At 45.8% G+C, this 25358-nt stretch overlaps 4 protein-coding genes across 4 annotated transcripts; all 4 read left to right on the forward strand.

Moving 5' to 3' along the window:
- Positions 1 to 763: 763 nt before the first annotated feature.
- Positions 764 to 2316, forward strand: BJ212DRAFT_1487834 (uncharacterized protein; the record flags this gene model as incomplete). The annotated part of the gene is made up of 6 exons (XM_041341320.1): positions 764 to 991; positions 1037 to 1135; positions 1188 to 1298; positions 1366 to 1426; positions 1475 to 1733; positions 1791 to 2316. The coding sequence occupies 6 exons, from the start codon at positions 764 to 766 to the stop codon at positions 2314 to 2316; spliced, it is 1284 nt and encodes a 427-aa protein (XP_041185977.1).
- A 2972-nt stretch (positions 2317 to 5288) lies between these two features.
- On the forward strand, positions 5289 to 5522 carry BJ212DRAFT_1207527 (uncharacterized protein; the record flags this gene model as incomplete). Its single annotated transcript, XM_041329174.1, has 1 exon — positions 5289 to 5522. A coding segment is annotated over one exon (234 nt), but the record flags the coding sequence as incomplete, so codon positions are not given.
- A 4312-nt stretch (positions 5523 to 9834) lies between these two features.
- On the forward strand, positions 9835 to 10065 carry BJ212DRAFT_1225629 (uncharacterized protein; the record flags this gene model as incomplete). The annotated part of the gene is made up of 1 exon (XM_041329448.1): positions 9835 to 10065. A coding segment is annotated over one exon (231 nt), but the record flags the coding sequence as incomplete, so codon positions are not given.
- Positions 10066 to 12845: 2780 nt separating this feature from the next.
- On the forward strand, positions 12846 to 13346 carry BJ212DRAFT_1200451 (uncharacterized protein; the record flags this gene model as incomplete). Its single annotated transcript, XM_041329065.1, has 3 exons — positions 12846 to 12977; positions 13027 to 13134; positions 13245 to 13346. Coding segments are annotated over 3 exons (342 nt in total), but the record flags the coding sequence as incomplete, so codon positions are not given.
- Positions 13347 to 25358: the final 12012 nt, after the last annotated feature.

Consider the following 25358-nt stretch of genomic DNA (forward strand, 5'->3'; position numbering starts at 1 on the left):
TACATAGATTCAAACTCTAGGTGACTACTGACATGGTTGGTGTCTATCTCGTAGTGGTTGGTGTATCAAAACTTCCCAGGCAACAGGTAAGCTGTGCCTAGGTGCACTCCCAGGGCTTGGAAGCAAACAGGGAGCGCTCTATGTATGTAAGTGAGGTAAATAAAGGGTCCATGACAAAATATAGTGTCATATAATGCTAAATATGAGAATAAATGAAAAGGGATGCACCAGGGGACTGGTTGGACAATGGATGGATGCTCCAGGATGCTGCACAACAAAGTGTGATTGAGCGTGGGAAGAGCGTGCTAAGCACGTGCACAGGAATGCGTCGCATAGTGCAGGAAAGCATCGCGCCTCTGGCGTGTTTCACGGAAAAGTCATAGCTAGTGAGTTGCACACTATACCAATTGTCATGAGTTGCAATATGGGCAATATACGCCTGGAGGAATCTCATTCCCTACACCGGAAAGGCGGAGATGCCTAAATGGGGATAGGCACAGGATCTCGGACAGAGGGTGGGAATGGTCCAGAGATAGTACAGTTAATATCCAGAGGTCCAGAGATCTGGGGATCCGGAAGGCAGGGTGGAAACAGGACTGAGATATGTGAGGTGGTGGATGTAGTCCGGAATCTGAGAGGAGGTAAAGTCCAGATGTCTTGCTGGATGGAATGTGCATAGGGTGGACAGGATAGGGGATCCAGGAATGAGTTGGATATGGGGTCCGGAAATAGGTCCGGAAAGCGTGGGAATATGATGGGATCTATGTCTAGCATATGGGATATGACAGACAAGGGGAAAGGTAAGGCCATTGATGCTGACCCAGAGCCCGAGGTGGAAGGGAGCCAGAAGAGGAAGTCTCCCATGATTTCAGGACTCTCCTCCCAACTGCCAAAGTCTGCGATGAAGACTCACAAGTGTGTGAAGTCCTCTTGCTGGGTGATGTCCAAGCCCCTAGTGGACTCAGAAGATGAGGAAGATGTGGGTATTCAGGTATGTTGTCTGGTTCGTCTTTGACTTGGCTCACATTTTTTGTAGCCATTTTCAGGTGGAGTGCTGGATGTCATCCTTCCCCAGCTCTCCAATTTGCCTAGATCACCCCAGGTTCTGACCAAAAAGCCCTTTGGCCCTGCTACAGTAAGTCACATTGATGCATCCAGGACTCAGGTGTATGCTCACAATGTACCAGGTGATTGCCAGCAGTCACCTGGCAGTCATCAAGCCCTCCCAGCCAACTCCTGAAAGCCCGGTGGAGGCACCCCCAGTCATCAATGGAGGTGATATTCTCATTCCCAGACCAGTGAGTACTTTGATTTATTTGACAAGTATCCATTCACTAACACAATCCACTGAACAACCCATGCCAGGTTTGCACCAAGCTAAACTGGGACTGCGCAACTCAGTTGGACAAGAGGACCAGGAATCCATGTATGTCACACGTCCGCTGCACAACAAAGAAGGTCAAGTGCATCCCAGTGACTATGGGTACCCTGCTGAAATGTGTTTGTGAATCCTCTACCACCTGGAACACAAGGTCCAGGACGCCCTCCAAGGCTCCCTCCAAAGCTCCCCCCGCCTCCCAATCCAAGGCCCGGACTCACAGTCAGTCTCATGGCAAGTCTGGAACTCCAGGTGTTGCAGCTGTGACAACCCCCAAGACCCAGACATGTGGTCACAGCAAGACCATCACTGCTGTCAAGGCACCTGCACCTGCACCAGCTCATAAGTCACCCAAGTTTTTTTTCATCACCATGTGACCTTGATTTTCCCTTGTAGCACTTCTGTCTTTGAGTTCAGCAGTGCCTGCTCCAGCACCCGGTTTGGCAGTCCCTGCTGCAGCACTTGACCTGCCCATGCTGGATCTCCATGCCATGGCAATTGCAATTCGGGATGGCACAGCTCGCATTGCCATTCTCGAGACTCGTGTGGCAGAGCAGGACGGTAAGATTGATACCCTGCAATGCCTCCATGAAGGCCTTAGGCACAAAATCATCGACCAGCACCCTGCATTCCCACTTCCCAAACCTCCAGCCAATGCAACATCCTTGTTGCTTGATCAATCCATCCCCCCCTCCATGTCACCATCCACATCTGCACTCCCTCCTCTCATTGATCTCTTGATTGGAGAGATGATGCCCGCACCCCTGAAATTTGAGGATGCCTCTGCCATTGAGGGCCTCCTGTTTGAGTACAACCAGGTTGTTCAACCAGAGGTTCCAGATATGTCCAGCGAAATTGTGGACCTGGGTGATCCAGGCAACCTGGTCCCAGAATATGTGTTACGAACTAGGATGGTCGTAACAACAACGGCTCAATAAGAGTGTCAGCTGAAGTTATTGTTCAAGACCTTACAAATGTAAGGGTCGTAAGACAAGGCAAAGAGAGTGTCTCTGACTTGAATATTGGCTTTAGACGACTTAGGATTGGAGGTCCTAAGCGAGGAAAGTTTCAGGTGAAAACCTAGTAAGATTAAAGTAAAGAACTACTGAGTACAAGGTTGACTATATATAGTGAATCTAGGTAGTTTAGGGTAGGCGTAAGTCAACAATGAGTCAGAGATAAGAAACGAGTCAGAGATAAGGAATGAGTCATCTAGCGACGGCAGTGGCGATCGTGATGTAATACAGATGAGTCAGAAGTAAGTCTAGTGGCAGCAACATACGGCTTGTGATGTAATACAAGGGAAAAGGAAAGGAAAATGAATAGGGGTGTACATGACTGTAACAATATGATTCTTCCAATGACATGGATGTTGAGGTGAACATTGAAGCATCTTCTGAGGAGGTTGACATGGCTACATAATTGCATAGTGATAGACATATATACAAGTTTTTCAATGAATGTTACCTCTGCCAGTCCATTTATTCAATCACTGAGTCTCAAAACACTGAGTACCAAAACCTGAAAGTTAGAAACAAACATCAAAACTCAAAACCCAAACATCGAACCCCTTATATTGACCCTGAAACCTGAAACTCAAAACTCATCAAAATGCATGAGTTTTGAGGTTTGAGTGTCGATTTGTAAACTCACAACTCAAAACTCAAAACTCATACATTTTGACAAGTTTCGAGTTTCAGGTTTTGGGGTTTGATATAAGGGGTTCAATGTTTGGGTTTCAGGACTTGGGACTTGGTGATTCGAGACTCAAAACTTGAAACTCATACATTGTTATGACTGTCAGGTTTCGAGTCCTGAGTCCTGACCATTGAAACCTGACACCCAAAACTCAAAAGTTGTACCAATATCTGAATTTCGAGTTTCAAGACTTGAATCACCAAGTCCTGAAACATGAAACCCAAACATTGAAACCCGACACCCAAAACTCGAAGGTTGTACCAATATCTGAATTTTGAGTTTCGAGACTCAAATCGCCAAGTCCTGAAACCCGAAACTCGACAGTTGTCAAAATGTATGAGTTTCGAGTTTGAAAATCGAGACTCAAAACTCATACATTTTGACAACTGTCGAGTTTCGGGTTTCAGGACTCAGTGATTCAAGTCTTGAAACTCAAAATTCAGATATTGGTACAACCTTCGAGTTTCAGGTGTCGGGTTTCAATGGTCAGGACTCAGGACTTGAGACTTGGTGATTTGAGTCTTGAAATGCAAAGCTTGAAACTCAAAATTCAGATATTGGTACAACTTTCAAGTATCAAATCACCAAGTCCCGAAGTCTGAGTACTGACACAACTTCAGGTGTCAGCATTCGGTATGCAGGACTCAGTGATTCAAGACTGGAAACTTGACAGTCATAAAAATGTTTGAGTTTTGAGTTTTGATGTTGGTGTTTTGAAGTTTTGGGTTTTGGGTTTTGATGTTCGGGGTTTGGTGTTCAGGTTTCGGGACTTGGTACTCGCTGTGTTGACTTTGATTGACATTGACAGGATCTGAGTCTGAATGTCATTGATGACTTGGATCAAAACTAGTGCAACAGCATTGCTCATATGTCCATATAGTATACCAATACCTCGGCCCATACATCTAAATGATATGTATCTGGGCCCACCTGTTTATATGACATCCCCCTCTGTTGGCCCATCCATCTATCTAATATACCCTGTGTCAGCCCACCCATATATATAATACATATTTCCCTGCCCTATCGGCCCACCTGTCTATCTAATATAACCCCCACCTTGGCCCACCCATCTATATAATAATATCTACCATACATCTCTCTTCAGCCCAGCTGTCTATAATATATGTCTATCCTACTCTACATATTGCCCAGATGGGCCCACCCATCTCCATCAGTAATAATATTTCTTCTGGCCCATCTGCCATCATCGAGGATATTTATAACATCAGCATAGATGGGCCCACCCGTCAATATCAAGGATATACATAACATTAGCCCATAGTCCACTGGCCCGTATAATATGAAGTTTGTCACTGAAGGGGCTCCAAGTCTTCGAAGTTGGCAAGCATGACTCACAATGCTGAGATCATCGATGGCATCAGTGTGTATTTTCCTCATGTATTTGAAATTTCTATATGTACTGACCTGGTGGTTGCAGTTCTGCAGTTCTGCGATAACAATCAAAAGCAGATCCTATGCAAGGCATGCCCAAAGAAAAATGGCCATTATTGTGTAATGGAGCTGCATCACACCAAGAAGCACATTATGCAGGCAATCCACATCCATCATGCTAATTATCTCAAGCAGCGACTAATGAGGCTTCAGTGTCCAGTCCAAGTTGAGCCTGAGGCCTTGCCAGATGATAAGGACACTGACACAACAATCATGGAGCCCACAACTGCCACTGATATTGAATTCTCCTTCAAGGCTGACAACTCCTTCATGGAAGTCACTGTATGTGACTCAGACCCACTGCTTGTTGACATGCAGCCTGGTGTACCACTTCCTGCAGCACCCGTGCCAGAGGGCAGGGACCTTGACCTCAGGTTATCAGAGCTCATGAAAGGCATAATAGGCCATCGGACTCTTGAGCTTGACAAAAAGTGTCCAGACTTATTTGCTGAGCTTCAAACAAGCCTTGCTATGGGCAAAATACCATTCTCAACATGACTTTTCCAATCTTCCACCAATGAGGAGCATCAGCTCATCAACAAAGCTGAACCTGATTTTGGGGTTGAGCTCCCTGGTAAGTGCCTCATTATTCCTTCTATGGGGCTATGTATCTAACAATGCTACCAGATGAAATCCTTGACAAGGTGTCCACGAACTTCGAGAATGTCTCAGTAGATAATCCAACTCATCTATGGCCATCAAAAGCAGTAAGTCTCTCATCCTGTCAGAAAACTAATGCTTACATTTCATCAAGCATTTTATAACATTGCTTCTTTTCAGCTCTCCATGCATCCTGTTTTCTGACTCCCAGAAGAGAGCTGTGCTCAACTGGGCCAAAGAGCTTGGCACTGCCAATGTCCTGTCACTCAGTGCAATGAAGAAGTGCCATAATTACCTAGATGAGCTTGTCAGCAATCTAACTCAGAAGATGACATCATATGCTGGTGATGTATTCTATATCAATAACATTGCAGAAGCAATCACAAAGGTACATCTAGCATGTCTTTCGTGTCCATTCAACAGTGACATTACATTCAGGATTATGCAAATCCACTTACACATTTTGTGATGCACAATTATCCCGAGGACAGTGGTGAGGGGATGTCACAGGTCTTTAATGGCCAGAAAATGTTATTCAATCTTCTGTCACCACCAGCAGCTCGAGTGGATGGAACTGTGTACTTGTTAAGGTCATACTCAAAGGGTAACTGGATCTGAAGGGCTTTGGCCTCAGCTTGTGCGCTGTGCCCCTTACCCGAGTATTGCCCCTTATTTCAGGAAGGCAAGACTAGCGCATCCAGAAGGTCGGACGAGTAGCGTAGCGGATCTGGATGACTTCCGGATGAGGGATAAGTATCGTATGGCTAATCCGGACAAGTCCAGACTAGAAACTAACGGTAGTGGACTGTCGGGGACAGAGGCGGATATGGATAGACTATACAGTGGCTCCAAAAACTGTCCGCATGTTTTGACATTTTTCACTATCTATGATATTGAGTGAGAATGAACGAATGCCTCAAGGACATGGTTATACCACATTGTAGTATGGCTTCAGGGCTTTCATTTGAGCCCTACACCGTGGGAATCGGCGGAGATATGGTGGAGATACAAGGCTCACAAAATGGTGACTCATGTGGACAGTTTTTTGAGCACATATTAAAACTATATAAATCATCATTTATGACACCATAACAATCATGCCACCATTAAATAAATTATAAAGTGGTGTCATTATGTCATTTTAAAACCATATCTAACTATACAAACCAAAAATTTCCATATGTCATGGTTATATTCACCATGAAAGCCACCCCCCCTGCTCAAAGGGATAATATCCTCTCTCTTTCCTATTCTGGCCTCTCTGCTTGTCAAATTTCCTCTAGAACTGGAGTATCCAAGTCCACTGTGGCCAAGTTCATCAAAGAAAGTCACACAGACAAGGAAAACTTCTGTGAAGGGCATCCATCCAAGCTCACCTCTACTGATAGGAGGGCTATTATTCAACATATCACTACAGGAAAGGCTGATAATGCTGTCCAGGTCACCTATTACATCAATTCCACCATCACATTCCCTGTCTCTTCACACACTGTGAGAAATATTCTCAAGACAGCTCATCTCAGGTCAGTAACAAGGAAGAAAAGGCTCTCCTCTCTATCACACATAAACAGAGATGACTAACCTTTGCCTTAGCCCATCAGAATTGGATTACATGGACTGGAAGCATGTTATATGATCATATAAGACCACAATAAATAGGATTGGGTCAGATGGCAAGGTATATATGTGAAAAAAGAAGGGTGCTAGTCCTCTCTGCATATGTGTGATAGAGAGGAGAGCCTTTTCTTCCTTGTTACTGACCTGAGATGAGCTGTCTTGAGAATATTTCTCACAGTGTGTGAAGAGACAGGGAATGTGATGGTGGAATTGATGTAATAGGTGACCTGGACAGCATTATCAGCCTTTCCTGTAGTGATATGTTGAATAATAGCCCTCCTATCAGTAGAGGTGAGCTTGGATGGATGCCCTTCACAGAAGTTTTCCTTGTCTGTGTGACTTTCTTTGATGAACTTGGCCACAGTGGACTTGGATACTCCAGTTCTAGAGGAAATTTGACAAGCAGAGAGGCCAGAATAGGAAAGAGAGAGGATATTATCCCTTTGAGCAGGGGGGGTGGCTTTCATGGTGAATATAACCATGACATATGGAAATTTTTGGTTTGTATAGTTAGATATGGTTTTAAAATGACATAATGACACCACTTTATAATTTATTTAATGGTGGCATGATTGTTATGGTGTCATAAATGATGATTTATATAGTTTTAATATGTGCTCAAAAAACTGTCCACATGAGTCACCATTTTGTGAGTCTTGTATCTCCACCATATCTCCGCCGATTCCCACGGTGTAGGGCTCAAATGAAAGCCCTGAAGCCATACTACAATGTGGTATAACCATGTCCTTGAGGCATTCGTTCATTCTCACTCAATATCATAGATAGTGAAAAATGTCAAAACATGCGGACAGTTTTTGGAGCCACTGTAGGAATCAATCCTAAGTCTCGGAGGGTGATGAGAGTAGAGGTACTCAAGTCCAGAGGACAGGAATGAGCAGAACTAAGATGATATCCGAACTGAGGTACTACAGAAAGTTACAGGAGGTTATATACTATAGGTATCTAACGGAATGATCAATCAGCAGAGTCCAAGGCTATGTATGAAGCATGTGGATAGTCTATTGGTAAGTAGAAACAGATCACAAATCATGAAACAGAAATGAAACATAGGTAGCAGATAAGGGAGCAGGATGGATATACAGATAACCGAAATACCGGAGTTAGGGGGTTACCAAAAAGAGACAAGCGCTGGTTGTGGATTCAGATGAGTTGTGGACCGGACTGGACGAGTGGACAGATTGAATGACGAGATGTTGGAGGGGATAAGATGTGGATAGCATCGGAGATAAGATGTGGATCTGAGATAAGGGTCGGATCTGAGATCCGGATATGCGGATATGACAGTACTTCACAGATGAACTGTTACAAGATACTTCTGGAGATTACTTCATCCCAGAACATTTTTTCTATGCCTCTCCACCTGTAGACTTGGATGATGACAATGGCAAATCCCACGAGAATTCAGTCATGAAGCCCTTATATGCACTTGTTTGGGTGGTCAAATGAACAGAGGTACATCATCATTGTGCACCTACTATGATGTATATGTTCTAATTGCACTACTAGGCTGGATTTATCATTAATGAGGAACAAGAGATCATACCCACATCTGCTTTCATGCGGTCCTTTGAAGACATTGCTGCGACTCAGGGTGAACTTGATTGTGGCCTTACTGGTACGTTTTACATTTACTTGTCTTGGTAACTGCAAGATTAACATGAGATAAACAGCCTCATCAACTAAATATGCAATGCTTTCACCAAATCCACTGCATGCAAAGGCAAACAGTCGCATGGTATATATGGTCCCCCTCATCATCTTCATGGATGACATTTCCAGCAACATATCAAAACAATGGAACAAACACCATGCAATCTACATGTCAAACATGAACCTCCCACATGAAATGCTGGAGAAAGAGTTCTTTGTGTGCTTCATTACATCCTCACTGCATGCCACTCCCATGGAACTTATGCAGGCAATGAAACAGTCCATTTGGTTTGTTATTTTATTCACTCGCTCAGATTGAAGCTCTAACTAGATTTACAGTAATGCAGCTACATCTGGGGTCGCTGCATGGGATTGCAAAGACAATGAAGAAGTGTTATTGATCCCATGCGGGCTTTTTATTGCTGGCAACAACCCAATGCAAGCAGAAGAATGTAGTCATGCAGGATTGAACTGCAACTACTTCTGCTGGATGTGTGGCATCAGTGGAACAAAGGAGTACAAAGCTTCTAAGGATGGCTATAGCAGCCTGTTTGCAGTAAGAACATAGTTTAATTGTATTTCAACTACTGATGATGTGATTCAGTCAGGCAATCTTCGAATACCAGAAGGCACTGTTGTGAACATCTGGGAACAATTTGAGATGGCGCTGAAGCCTGGTGCTACTGAGAAAATCAAGAATTTGGTATCGACAACAGGCATTCATGATACAGCCTCAAATTCCATCATGAACACTCTTGTAGAACTTGGAAAGAGGCTTCAAAAACATACAGTCAGCACTCAAGCAAAGTCCAAAGCTGAAGTCACAGCTGCACTGGAGAGAGAATTTGAAGAGCTTCTACAAGGTGACAAGCTTGAAGACACCCTCAACCCATTATTGGGAATGAACAGTCAGTTTTTTTCTGAGTCATTGGTGTCTTGTTCATGTTTTTGCTAAGGCTCAATGGAAATACTGCACACTGTGCTACTCAGCATTGTGAAGTATTTTTGGGGACAAACCATATTTTTACTTGACAAAGCAAAGCTTATGGACATTTTTCAAACCCATCTCCAGTCCATCGACACAGATGGACTGAACACTCCATGCTTGAATGCAGGATACATCTGCCATTACAAGGGTAGTCTGATTAGAAAGCACTTCAAGAGCCTGTTGCAGGTGATGCCATTCATAATCTACAACCTCGTCCCTTCAACAGTCCTCAATGCCTGGACAATAATGGGCGAACTCATTGTACTCATCTGGCACATGAAGATTCTGAATACCAAAGCCTATCTTGTAGGTTAATTCACATGTATTTGAAGTTATAGTTCTTATCCTCTGTGTCTTCTAGGCAAACCTATCTCAGACAATCAAAGACTTTCTTAACGTCACAGCACAGTGTTCCCCCAGCATCATCATCAGCAAACCAAAATTCCACTTCTTGATCCACCTCCCAGCATACATCCATCAGTTTGGACCCACGATTATATTTTCAACCAAATGCTATGAATCATTCAATCATGTTTTCCATTTGACATGTATATACAGCAACCATCAAGCTCCAAGCCATGACAGCTGCAGGATATTTACTCATCAAGATATTGTCAAACATATTGCTACAGATGAATTTTGGTATGACTCCAAGACCTCAAAATGGGTTCAAGGAAGTCAAGAGGTTCTTGGATATATATACAATCACCCAGAACAAGCACAATTGCTTGGATTGTCACACCTTGTTTGTAGCCCTCCTGTACCTGGTAAATCAAGTGTATCACACCTTGCTTTATCTTTGCTAATGATTTACATATGTTCCAGAAAGGCTGAATCTACTATTGGCACCAATGGAAAAACAACCAGAAAGGGTGCAGTGGCCTGGAAGAACACTTGTTGTGTGAAGATCTTGAAGACTGCAAAGCCTGGCACTAGTTATTCTCATGGAAAATTGCTTGTAGCAAGCAAGGGCGATGTTGCACATTTAAACAGTCATGTTGGCTTCCATCAAGCGACAAATGGGCAGGTGAATGATTTCTGATCATGTTCACAACTGTTAGTTCACAAGATATCACTAAATGGCAATTGGACGAATTTTGGAGATTCTGATGTCATCCAATGATCATGACAACATGTCACACATTGTGCTGCAGCTTTTTGCATTTGCTGATACACTACATCCTTCCATTCATCTCCCATGTCTCAACCTTTTGGATGATGAGGTGGTCGTAACAGCAGCAGTGGGTCATTCTACAAACGCACGAGCTATACTGACTACTGTCACACAGGATATCAAATGTGTGATCAATCTCCAGCACAATTGTATCAATTCACAGTGCACAGACACCCTCCAGATGGCCATGCATCAAGAATGGATTGAAACTTTGTGAATGATACCTACCATCCACCATAAGTCCACTCCAAATTATTTTCTCAATGCCTACTCCATTCATAACTACAGTTATATCTGTCTTATCATTCTGGAGACACTTTGTGAAACACTGCTAAGAGTTACTAACATTGCAGAAGTTTGGGCAACTGCTGTACAGCACATGAAGGAGAAGAAGGCTTCAAAGAAAGCTGGTGACATGTTGCAAGAAGCTGAAAGAACAGAAAATGATATCCAGGGCCCCTTGATGCCAGCACCCACATTTGATAAACCTCCTGCCAGACCAAAGACTGCTGCAAAGTCAAAAGCAAAGGCAGGCACTGGCTCCAGCACACAAGGAAGGAAGGCTACAGTGTTGTCTTGTGCTGGCCAAGCCGTTGCTGGATCCTCTGGACTTGAGGCACCATCCACTCAGCAAAATCCCCTGGTACAATCCACTTCTTTGGTCCAACACACTCAGGGCCAATTTATGCTACCAACAAATGCATTCCCTCCACTGCAATCCTTCTGCCCCTCTATACCCCATTTGCACCATCCACTACAATTGCACTTTCCTCTGGCACAGCCATACCTTTCTGCACCTCAATCATACCCTCAAATGCACTACCCTCATCTACCACCACCAGCTCCATATATTCACTCAAGTTATCACCAAAGTACAGACATCCACCCTGCCAATGCATGGTTGGTTCCCACAGCCTCAGGCTTGAACTTTCATATGACACTGCCTCACAAACTGCAGTTCCAAAGTCTCCCAAACCCCTACTTTCAGCTGCCTGGCTATGGTTAGAGATGACAAGGACCAAAGAATAAGGATAAGTTATTGGCTTGAAAGTCAAGCTCCCCCATCTTATTGCTTATGCACTTCACCACACAAAACTCCATTCTTCCATAATCTATACTGCTTTTCTAGCAAAGCTCCTCCATTTTATTGCTTATGCTCTTCACTGCACAAAACTCCAATCTTCCATACTCATATTCTAACTCATGGGCAAAGTGTGCTGTTGAGAAAAGTACTACTTGTATACTCAATTCATGCTCTCCTTTGTTTCCAAGTGCTCCATGCTTTTGTTGTGCTCAGCTCCCTGGATTTTGACCCTCCCTTGTGTGCCCTCAAAGTTACAAAGTTACGTTATGATTAACTTCAACCAAATTTTCAGGGTGCTTTGATGTTCATTCACCATCACCTGTGCAGCACCAGGCAGAATCCACTGCATTTTCCTTGTCAATGATCTCTTGCTATCCTGTGCATCCTTGCAGTTCCAAACCTCTGGCTGGTACACAGAACAGAGGTTTGGGGGGTGGTAGTAGTTCTCTGCTAACACCAGACATTAATTTGTTGAGGTCTTGAGGAAGGAGCACCTCAATGTCAGGCAGGCTTCAAGTTGATCAAACTAGACCTTCTTCTGCATGCAGCTCTGCAGCAGTGGGAGATATTGGTCAAGCATGATCACCACTCAGCACCTTCAAAACATCTGCTTCACAAGGCCAGACTGGCATTGGACATGGTGGCAGCATTCGATGCTCTCCTGAATTGTCTGATGACTCACTCAAGGAGCCTATTAGTGCTGGTGTACATCACCAAAGGACATACTATGATGCTGGCCTGGGCAATCCAACTGTGCTGACACCCTCACGTGCAAAACAACTCAAAACATATGTGAAGAAAGTGGCCAAGGAGAATGATGTTCCAGAACAGGGTCTATTTGACTTCATTGATGTGAGTTGCTTTGCTTGATGTGCATACTCTTTTTTGATTTTAATTTTTTAGACTGGTGGAATATATTATATGCTTATTGATCTTAAAGTATGCATGATGAAAATGGACTCAACTCGAAAGGCTGCTATGCTTGCTGATGTCAAAGAGTTGTTAAACTCGAAGGACTTCAAGGTATTTTAAATTTCTACACTACAAGTTGCCAGGCTAATTTAATGTTATGCAGTCTGGCCTCCAAAATTGTCTGACTGCATATAAGATGGATGCGCTCCCAAACATCTCAGTAACCTCCTTTGATATCAACTATCTCATGAGACTGACACTGTAACAGACCTTTATTAAGGACAACAGCAGCATCTTCAAGGTTCCTTCATCACTATTCAAGGATGTGGAGCTCAGCGCAATATGTGCAACAATCATTAGTGATCTTCTTTCATCAATCCAAGGTGGCATGAAGTCCAAGGTATGCGCCTTAGTACTTTGTGCTAGAAAATTCTCAAATTATCACTCAGTTGCTCTCATCTATCCAAAAATGCCTGAGCATAATGGACACATCAAAATTGCTTGCTCATGGCTGTATAGAGGTTGATGCTGCTCATTGGAATAGGGTCGCTTTTTTGGTATGTTTTTGTTATATCAGATATTATAGGATGATCACATTCAACATTAGTGGCACTGCTTGTGTGTCTTCATGATTGGTATCAGTGACCACAGGGCTCTTTCACTCAAGGCTCTCTACTCAGACTCACTCATACCATCTCTCCACTTGGCTGTCCATGCTAGAATCAGACCAAAGCTCGGCATTGACATCAACAGCATCGAGCACAAGTTGTATGGTGACGAGGCAGATCATGATGGTATACCACCGGATAACACATCGGTGACCAATGAACATGGGGAAACCCAAGGTACATGTGCTACAGGTGACAATGGTGATTCCACTGGGACTGACAACTTGGATGAGCACTTGGGTGGGAATGGGGATGTGGACCAGGACTATGAGCTTGAAGATAATGAAGGCATTGATACCACTGTGTTAAACAGCTAGCCGCTTCACCCAGACAACTCTGGCTTTGGGGACAATGGCAGGCCTATTATTTTCAGCATGGGGAAATTTTGGGACTTTGTCAATATTTCACTCGAAAACATTCGCAAAATTGCCAAGGAGGAGGCTGCTGCTGATCAGAGTGGAAATACAGGATATGAAACCACATTTCAGCAGTAGGTGTTTTATTATCATACCTTGCAAACAGTTACTCATTATTACCAAGAATCCAGGTGGAATATTTCCAGCAGGACCTTGCTGAATTTCCTGGCAACATGGTTATTCCTAAGAGTCTGTTTGGCCATGAAATTTAGGCCAACTTAACTTGAGAAATTTGCTTCTAGATTTGCTTTGTCATGATTTGTAAGGACAGGTATATGTCATGCTCAGCACTGCGCTTATCATTGATAAGGATATTGTACTCATAGCTGTTGACAACATGAATCCCAACAACCCTGCCCACAAAATTGACACCATTGACCCACCTGACCCAGCCGGTGAACCAGCCAATGAAAAGATGACTACTGTCAAAGATTTTGATGGAAGTACCACAGCTGGCAGCAGTATAGATGAGATGGAGAAGTGGATCTTCAAGGCATTACTTAGCACCTCTCAAGCAGCTGCAGTAGTTTCATCAGGTGCCTCAAAGGCCATTTCACTTCATATGCAGTCATACTATGACAAGGAACCTTACCATACATCTATTCTCACAGGCTTAGGATGGGTCAATGAGCTACTTACAGGACACCCAGATCATATATGCTGTGAACTCGGTGTGCATTGTCACATATTTTATGTACTTTTATCTCTACTTCATGATTCCAGGTGCTGTGATTCAAAGTTTGTGACACTCGAGGAGCAGCTTGCTATTTTTCTGTATGCTATTGTAACAGGGCTATTTACTTGTCACCTTGGTGAACGGTTTCAGCGCTCCAATGAAACAATATCAAAGTATGCTAATTCCAGTCTTGAGTCTTTGAAATGCTGAATTTTTCAAGGTGTTTCAAACACATACTCAATGCATTCGCATCCCCCCCCATCTATCAATCATATGTTCAGCTACCTCATGCAGATGATCTGGTCCCTCTCGAGATACTCCAAAACTCCAAATACTATCCCTACTTCACTGATGCCATTGGTGCCATTGACAGGACTCACATCCCTTGTCACCCCAATGGCAAAGAGCGTGATGCTGCGCGCAATTGCAAGGGCACGTTAACTCAGAACTGCCTTGCCGCTTGTACATTCAACATGTCGTTTCTCTATGTCTTGAGTGGTTGGGAGGGATCAGTGGCTGATGCTCATGTGTACTACCATGCTCAGATCAAGGACTTCAATATTCCCACTAGAAAATACTATCTTGCTGACACGGGATTTGGAGCCTGTGACGAGTTACTTGTATCATATTGCAATGTGCATTATCACCTAGCTGAATGGGGCAGGGGCCATCTCAAGTAAGTTTCATTTCAATTGCCTCATTTTCATACTGACATCAAATTGTAGGCCTTGTAATTATAGGGAACTATTCAATCTATGTCACACCATGCTCCAGAATGTTATTGAGCACATTTTCGGCATGCTCAAGAACCACTTCCAAATTCTTTCCCTCCCCCCTTTCTATCCCATGAGCATCCAAGCTCATATCCCCCCTGCAGTGTGCCTAGTGCACAATGTCATCTGGGTCCATGACCTGGATGACATGATGGATTATCACTGAGTTGAAAACAATGACAATGATAGATATGCAGGGCCTGAGCATCACACCGGCACACAAGCTGAGGGTCCTCCCTCCGATGAGGCTCATACTCATGCCCATGACCATCGCAATGCTATCGCGCACCAAATGTGGGCAGACTACAACAGGGTTCAACAGGAAAGAGGCAAGTCTGTTGTTGTAGATGACCTGGAGTAGTACTATTCATTTACCTTTGAATGTAATGATCACACAAACATTGTATATTGCAAACGAGTTGAATTTGATTCTATGAAAGCAGCGCAAAAACAAAGATTGCAAGGAGTGGACAAACTAAGTACTATACTTCATTAAAAAAAGTTTGCGGACATTGTCCCTCTTGATTGCGAGATAGGAATCAGCAATAGAAACATCAGCACAAAAGTGCTCAATGATTGCGACCACCTCATGGTCCTCTAGACCCTCCTCCTCCTGCACCTGAAGGATAGCTTTCTGCTTGCACAGAGGGATGGGATCCATGGAGTGCGAGATACTGTGTGCTGTGCACTCTTCCAAGGCAGTTGTGGCATGATCAAAGGACATGGTGAGACCCTTGGAGAGACCCTGTATCTCAGAGCCCACTTGCTGGACAGCCTCAGGCATGCTGATGCATGCAGATTTGATGGACCAACCTGATGCCGATGGACTGATGATGGACTTGGAGGAATTGGGGGGGTGAATGAGCGCTCACGAGTTGTCATCATTGTCACGGTCATCTTTGCACTTCTCCTTCCACTTGCCCACTGAAATTAGCATGGTGGAAGATGCCCCCAGTGTTAAAGGGAACAAAGGTAGGTTGGCTGGCAGGATCAAAGAAGGAGGGGGCCAGCATCATCAAGGTGTTGCTGTCCTTGTCAGAGGTTTTGCTGGCACCACTCTTGAGACTCTCCAGCACTTGGGACTGCTCCTGTGCATCAACTTCTTGGAAGCTGAATCTGTGGCTAGTCACACTCACACCCACCTCTGAGTTGGGGCCATGTTGAAGCAGGGGGTGATATGTGTGACTGCCATGTGCCTTTGACAGCAGGATGGTGTTCATCTTCTCATATGGTAACCACCCCTTGTTTTTGAAGCTCTTTGCAAGGGGGATTTCCTGGATGATGAAAAAGTTAGTGGGACTAGTAAAAACAGTAGATAGAACTTACTCTAACGAGATCCACCCAAACAGACTCAGACTCAGGCATGATGTTGGTGCCAAGCTCATGGCTCCATAAAATTCCAGAAAAGTTTGCAACCCAGTTGACAACTGAATAGGTGGCACACATCTTGAATTGTTTTAGTAAGATAGGAGGACAGGGGGAGTGCCAAAAAAAATACCCTAGACCATTTCTGTTGACACACCTCAGCTGTTTTCACTGCACCAATTGTGGTGGTGTGCGCTACATCAGCAGCAGCCTGCATCCAAAACGTCTTGTCAAAATTGAGTCCATCACCCCCTTTTGCTTTATGGGTGGTGACATAGTCAAGGAGACATAACTCATCAGCACTTGACCAGTTACATCTTTCACCTTCCTGGCCCACTGATTCACCCTGCTTCTTCTCATCTGTTGCTTTTTTTTTTGCCATGGATGTATATGAAGGCAGGGAGAGAACACCACTGAATTTTGAGTGGGTATTAACCCTGGACCTTGAAGATCTAGTCTGAGTTCGAGTTACTGGCATGTTGACTGTTCATTATCTCTTGATTATCGATTGTCACACTGATGTCACACAGAGCTTAGATTACAAAGCAAATCTAGAAGCAAATTTCTCAAGTTAAGTTGGCCTAAATTTCATGGCTGAACAGACTCTAAACTTCTTGCAAGCAACACCCCTCAGTGGCAGACCACCATCCAGAATAAGCTCCTGTGGAACAAGGATCAGTGATTCTGTCACCACTGCTTATTCACCTATCCATGCACATATACATACATACCACACTCATTTCCACCTACTAATCACATCTGTATCCAATTTGTCATAATGGAATGTTTTTTGTGGCCTGCTTCATTTGCTTGGATGTTCAGTGTGATGGCAATAGCACAAATAAAAATATGCATAATTGATAGCAGTAATAATTGCTTGCAAGGTCAGGATGATGCACACAATGTCGAGCAGACATCACAGACACCTGTGACTCTATGTATGTCTGATACCAGGGAGAGCTATGTACAACCTATGGAAACCAACCTATGTGACAGGTCTGGTTGCCAGGGTATCCCCAGCACCTCTGATACCTCTTTTGGTGGCTGTAAGCAGGTCTCTTGGTCCCTTCACTCCCATACTTCCTTACATATATATCATATTGCTCAGTAAGAGGTGCCGAGAACACCATTGGACTGGGGCTGTTATTAGGTCAGCTACAGGGTACCACTTTTAAACCTGTGTGAGAGGTTTTCGGCAGTTGGTGGTGTACCCAGGCCCTCGCAGACCGTGGAAACCAGGTAGTATTAGAGTCCCACACTACTTCACAGATGTGAAGGGTGCATAAGAGCACTTTTCCTCGGACGATACTTACTAGTAAGTATTGCTATAAGCGTTTACATAGGGCCAGACGGTGTCGGTTGCCATGTAATAAACTCGCTTCTCCAAAAAATAAATAAATAAAGGAACATCATATTGCGTTTGTGACAGACTCACGGTGTGACAGCACGTGTTATTATACGCGACGCGTCGCGTATGATGATTAACGTCTGTTTCAAACAGGAAGACACAAGTCGTTCTCCGCATACTTCTTCAGTCTTATGGTCTTTCTTCCGCCACCGCACCTCGCATCTGCCTCACGACCTGCCTATGCTGAGGCCTACGCAAACATACTGGTGGCACACCGCCGCTCGCCGCTCACATCTGCTTCGTCTGTCATAATCCTTGTCGCTCCCGATGTTGATGCGTTGTGTGCAGCGAAAATACTTGCGGAACTCCTCAAGCAGGATGATGTTATGCACAGAATAATCCCTGTTTCAGGTCTGGCCGACCTTGAACGAATGAAAGACGAGTTGGCTACATATGCGGAGGTGTGTATTGTCATCAAAGGTGTACCAACTAACTGAATACTCGAAAGCTACACACACTCATTCTATTAAACATGGGTGCTATCCTTGATCTCTCATCCGAGAATTGGTTCGGCGAATTCAGCATGAAGCTCACGGTGCACATCATAGACTCAAACCGGCCACAGAACCTTGCGAACATGTTTGCTGGAGGCGAGAATGGCGAAAGATTTATTGTATGGGATGACGGTGAAGCAGAGAATATGGGAGATGAAAGAAAGGCTTGGGAAGCTCTAACGGTGAATATGATGATCACTACACTGCGGTTCCTACTAACTTGGATGTAGTACGAACCTGAACCCGACTCTGATGAGGACTCGGAGTTGGACGATGAAGATGGCGTGCGATCAAACGAGGGCGATGATCTTGATGATGACGAAGGATTCTCTGATCGAGGCCCTTCGGGCAAGAGGAGATCATTGGGAGACGGCGATCGAAGTCAAGAGAAGCGGCGGAAGCTAGACGACGTGAGTCATTATTCAACCTTCACCCAATCCATTGTCGCTTTATTATTAAGTATATGATTGAAGCAATCTACTCGGCTGTCACGAGAACAACGCGAAACACATCACAAACTTATCGCCAAATACTATGGGAGCGGGTCGTGGTATGGTCAAAGTGCGTCAGCAACAATGTACATCCTTGCAACTGTTCTTGAACGAGTGGACTGTGACTTGCTCTGGTAAATTGCTTACCGATCTCCCATGTCTTGATTTACGAGAATTGTCCTTCAGGCTTGCGATCCTTGGACTCACATTCCAGTATACCACCGCTCGAATATCTCGCAACACCTACGACAAATACCATTCAATATACTACGACGAAGTTTTCCGCCTGAACCCGCTCCCGCCAGACGTTGCTGCTAATACGACAGATGCCATCACAGCCATGAGCCCAGACGATCTATCTGTACGGGCAGCTGAGGAGTTGCGTTTTATGCTTTTCCGACATTGGACGCTGTATGATGCAATGTACCATTCAAGCTACGTTGCGGGCAAGCTTGGCATATGGAAAGAGCGTGGACGGAAACGCCTCACCGGGCTGCTCGCGAAGATGGGGTACACTGTTTTGCATCCTTTATTTGTCACGGCTGAAACTCTTTCTCCGTAGTTTCTCTATCCCGCAGACGCAGCAGCCCTATGCGCACATGGATCTTGACTTGAAGCACCAGCTGCGTGCGAAACTCGACTCAATCGCGCCAGAATATGGCCTTGTTGAGTTAACGTATCCGTCTTTTGCAAGATGCTTTGGGTACCGCGCTTCCCCTCTCGGTGCAGCGGACGCTGTGGAAGCAGTAAGCGCATTGCTCGACGTTGCAGGTGGCATCAGGATGGAGGTCGAGGTTGAAGGCGCACGGCACGGGGGTGAGTGGTTCGGTGGTGGGAGATTATGGGAAGGAGGGCGGAAAGGGGAGGAGAAGCGGGAGAAGCGAATTGAAGTCGGTAGCAGACAAAAGGATGGGGATGACGATGTGGATGCAGATGTTGACGGCGAAGAGCGAAAGGAAAGGACATGGTGGGTGAAGAATTTCTGGGCTGCTTATGATGCTCTGTCGGAGTAAGTGCTCATTCCTCCCGTTGACATGTTTCTGGAATAACTGTGTGTAGCATTGTACCCCTGAGAGACGCTTTGTCACTTGCAATGTCACTTCACCGTGCTATTATTCGGCAAGGGACGTCGATAATAGACAAACAGGACATTCGAACGATGCGCTCACATCGCGTCGTGGTGCTCTCACAAGGGCCTGATCTTGCTCTCTTCGCCCATCCCGGGGTTCTCGCGCGCCTAGGACTTTGGCTAGTAGATGCGCTTCGTGACCGCCTCCCAGGGACAAAAATTGGAGGCCTCCAAGGAAGAGGAAAGAAATCGCTCCCATTTGTCGTTGCTTGCCTGAACGAAAGGACGCAGACGTATGTTGTAGTCGGTATCATGGGAGCGCTTGACTTTGGGGATGTCAGAAGAAAGTAAGTCGGACATTCACACCTTCTCGTTAGTATTTACATGGTTCACTTTACTTCAGCGAGTTTGGTCTAGCATTCATCGAAGCAAAACAACGCTGCAATGCGCGGTCACGCCACAGTACCTTTGATGCCAGCGTACTCGAAATCGAGCAAGAGGACCTGAAATTGTTCTTGGAAACCTTATGTGAAGTTGGGGAAGGTTACTGACATTCTCAGGTAGTTTTTTGCATGTCGTTATCCTTATCACTTTGTACCTGTCTTATGTTATAATTGCATCAATAAACTTGTTGTACTCTCCCAATTGCAATATCGCCCGATAAAGCAGTACGATAAAATGAGATACTCCACAAGTACTTACTTTCATTCTCCTGAGCTCCACCAGATCGGGAACCCAAATCCTTCGAAGGTCTTGGGAAGTAATCATAATCGATTTTTACTGCCAGACATTGATGACCAAACCCTATCAGAACCCTCGGCAACTGACTTGCCGTCGCAAAACACTATTTATGACAGTTAATACCGCGCAATGAATTACAAGAATCGTAACGATGGAGCCATTGAAATACATTTACTGCATGCTTGCCAAGAGTGGGCTATTGCGGTGTTGAATCGGATAGGTCTGGGCGTGTGGCGTGACATATTGTCCTATCAACCGCGGTACGCCCCCAGATCAGTATGATTGGAATCTCAGCGGTATGATCTGTCAGAATCTGTATCAGTGAAAATCTGCGGGGAAGATCGTTGCCCCCCTGACAACACTTTGAAATACAGATATTGGGTATACCGTTAACTTACCTGCCTTATAACCGCGGAATCCCCTGTTGACAGTCCCGATGGGCGTGCTACGCACATCAATTAAAGTGTTAGGCCCGGAGCCCCCCTTCACTCTTTGAAAAATGGGTAAATGAATCCGTCAGAGGCTCGGGTTGGGCTTGGAGGCGGTGGAAAGAATGCGCCTGGGCAAGTCTGGGCTGGTTGTTATCACACAAGTCTGAGTACTGAGAATACAAATATTGCATTACCAAAGAAAGAGTCGTCTTCGCCAAAGATGCCACTCCTGCGGGACTTCGGCGAATGTTTCTCCTGATGTACTCGCGATTCGTGAAGGTCTTTCAACTTAGACTCTTTGGACAGACTTGAATGGCGAACCTCTGTGGTTTGAAGAACGTATTCTGACTGGCCAAGGTGACCGACTACTATGGACCGCACCCAGAGAATAGGTAACTCATCATGGAGGTCCATAACTAAAGCACAAAATGGACGATGTCCGAGTCAGTATGTCACTGTAGAAGATTTAACTAGAGGAAAGGGCCAAACTTCACCGATAGGGACCTTCTTTACCGTTCATCGTAGGGTTGTCTAGATCTATCGGTTTTGCAAGTACAATTCAATGGCTATCACTCACGGCCGCATAACCTTATCGTCCAGCCATAATTATAAGCTGTGAGTGACCTTGTAAACAAGATAATATGTATCACGAGGAGTCAGACTGAAGCGAATATGGACCTGGTGATCCACTCGGTGCCAGACGGTCTCCCGCATTCTCCTCACGGAGGCTTCAAGTTATTTCGTCGAAGCCTGCCGAATGTGGAGACTGGACCATCGAGGTACTTAATAAGGGGTGAGAAACACCTCGATCTTGCTCGCGATCAGCACTGTCGAGCAGAACCTGAAGCAGCTTGAACATCCGCCATGTGTATGCGCATGATGTAGCTTTGCAGCTCAGGGTTTTGTATCCTTTGCGCGAGTGTCGGGAGCGGGGCGCGGAGAAGGTGTTGATTTGGCCCACCCAAGTGCCCGAGGATAAATCCGGAAGCGACCCGGCCGGGCTTCGGGCGTTGATTGGGTAATGATTAGGCATGCGGATCGGGCGCTTTCTAGGCTTGCTGCAATCGACCACAGCAAGCGACGACTCTTGCTACCTCCTGCTTTTCGTCCTCATCGCCATTGACGACGTCGGCAAACAGTATTTACATCGTCCAAGTCGTTGAGCATACTCGACTAACTAGAATTAGTAACTGACCCCTAGCACTCAAACCTCTCACCGAAGTAGTCAGCTGCTGATCGAATTGATCACGATGCCAGCGCCAGTAGCGGTGTACGTCGTTGCAGCTATTGCAGGTGCTGCTGCTCTTGTTGCTTTTCATGAGGTGGCTTTCTATTTTCTGTCTACAAAAATCCCATTCCGTCCTCCCCCGCTCTCAAATACATCCCTCTAATACATTCTTCAGTTCGTCTTCGAACCCCACATCGCCCCTGCCATGGAGCGTTGGGCAGAGGATTTCCTTGCAAAGCGTCGTGCTCGACGTGGAGGTCCTATTATTGTGCCATCCACCAGAGGGTCTGGGGATGGAGACCCGGGTCCCAGCGGTGCTGATCCGAAGAAAAGGACTCCTGCGAGAGAAGAAGATTCCATCGAACTGGAAGGCCTCAATCTCGGTCTCGTTGACCAGTGGCGCAATAGGGTGCATCGCACCGCCCAAGATGCGAATGTAAGGCGGAGAGTCAGAGCAATCCCTGATACAGATGAAGGGGGTATATCTACCACAATAGATGATGTATTTCTTCTATTTCCATCTTACCGCACCCTCCCGAATGTTGATCAAACATGTACAGTCCTTTACATCCCTCACGCACACTCCGGTCGCACCCACCCACGTCATCTCCAACGTCTCCTCCCCTTTCACAGAAACGTTATCTGTATCCACCCGCACGCCCATCCGTGCCCACTCCCGAGCCTCTTCCCACACCGCAAGTGATGGTGAGCGCGAGGGTAACACTACTATATTTTTTGCTCCGTCTTCCCACTCTTCTTCACCCCCTCCTAGCCCTCCATTCGGCCCCATCCTCCCCGACACCCCCCGCACAAGCGCCGCCTATCCTGCTCGCCCATTTTCCCCGGTTGTGCGCACGCCTGTGCGCTCCCGCACACAGTCAAGCTGGTCTTTGCGCTTGGATACGAATTCGCGCATCAGGGTGGATGTACAAGGCAGGCGTGTAGACGTTGACGTTGACGTCGAGGACGAACACGCCAACGTCAATATCAATAGCAATACCAGCGCGAGCATGCACGAGAATATGAGTGCAAACATTAGCGTTGTGGAATCACTATCAGAACGTTACCCCGCCGCGGTCACTCCGCCTGTCTTGCTCTCCCCGCCTTTATCACAGAGTGTCCTCTCCTCCCCAAACACAGACGTCCTGAGCCTTGGGAGCAGTGGCAGCCGCTCTGGCTCGCCATTCGCCGTACTCTCTCCACCCGAGCAGCGCGCGTCCCTCTCAGGTGCTGCAAGCTCTCTGTCGCCCTCGACGATGAGCGAGGATGAGTTTATGTCGTTTGGCGAGGCGTCAGATGCGGATGGGGAGGAAATGTCGGTGTCGCGAATCGGAAGTGCGCGTTTGCATAACCCTTTTTCACACTTTGACGAGGGAAGTGATTTTGATAGTGGCAGTGAGGCCAGTAGTAGTGAAGGGAGTTGGGGCCGGGTCAGTGCGGGGCGGGGCTGATCCGGCCACGTCCTCGTCAGATTTTCGGAACTGGAAGGATGGCGGAGTAGCATATGTGTGGTATCGGGAAAGGTTCGCGTCTACTCAGGATGCATTGATATACATGGGATTTGTTGGTGCGGTATTATTGTGTTCCTTTCCCTTTTTGTCTCTATCTGGTTCTCTATTTTGCTCCCAAGGTTTTGTACTTGTCTTGTTCTGTCGTTCTCATAAATTTGTGTTGTACATCATTCCACAGATTAATCACACTGTAGAAACAGACATTTGAGCTTGAGCCACCACCGCCACTTGAACCAACCGCTCATAACTATAATGTCTGGTCAAAGTGCAGGTCGACACTATGCATATATAGGTAAATCTGATAAACGAGTGCTGTTGAAGTGGTGGTGTCAATTACGTAATCATTCACTTGCGTTCCTTAGAAGACGCCGACCTTGACAAGTACCTTAAATGCATCGTCGCAAAGCAGGTATTTGCGCTCTTCAGCTCACGCAGCGGAGGTGTGCATCAACGGCAACTAAAGTCAAGGTGGGCACCGCTACAATTTTTTATGATAGCGTCATAACCTTTTCGCTAGCCACCGGAATGGTCGTCCGTTGATCCCGTTCTTCCTCCACAGCCAACCCTAAGCAAATGGGCCAGAGCACAAACGACATCCTTTAATCGCGACTCTGATGACTTCCGAGGCGTGTATTTGCGTGGTGGACTTGCTCCCTCCGCTTCAAAATGGGCTCGTCCCGCAACTCCTCAATCGCAACCTGGCATGAATAATCTTTTAACAAGGGCGTCCGATACTCCCAGCCGTGGCTCTACCTCTCGTCAGAAATTGCAACGAGACCGAGCGCCCCGTACGGGGAAGCGCCCGTCTACCTCTAAGATATACATTCCTACGACAGTTTCCGTTGGTCAACTAGCAAGACTATTAAATGTGCGGCAGAGTAAGTTACTGATGACTTCATGGGGGTTTCGTGGACTCAACAATTGCAGCACTACTTCAACGCAAGATGATCGATGCAGGGATGGCGGCTGAAGCCTCGTATGATCATGGTCTCGCTCGTTCCATCCCTTTCCCCCCCGTTATTGATGCTTTACTGTAGTGTTGACGTCCGATTACGCTGCCCTTCTCGCGGAAGAATTTGGCCGCAATCCTATTATTAATGATGAAGCTGCTTTTGATATATATCCCCCGTGCGTAGTCTGAGATATCTAATATGCTTGGATACTCATGCAACGTTCAGTGTTCCACATCCTGACCCAACTACTCTTCCTACACGCCCACCCATCATTACTATCATGGGTCACGTTGACCACGGTAAAACCACTCTTCTGGATACCCTTCGCTCGGCGTCTGTTGCTGATAACGAGGCTGGTGGTATTACACAGCATATCGGTGCCTTCTCGGTCCCTGTCAAGGAATCCTCTAGTGGCATAATTACATTTCTTGACACACCCGGACACGCTGCTTTTTCTGCAATGCGCTCGCGTGGTGCTAGTGTTACGGACATTGTTGTGCTTGTTGTCGCAGCGGATGATGGTGTGATGCCTCAGACAAAAGAGGTTATCGAGCTTA

Source organism: Suillus subaureus (assembly GCF_016647635.1).
Source record: "Suillus subaureus strain MN1 chromosome Unknown BJ212scaffold_104, whole genome shotgun sequence".
Classification (NCBI taxonomy): Eukaryota; Fungi; Basidiomycota; class Agaricomycetes; order Boletales; family Suillaceae; genus Suillus; species Suillus subaureus.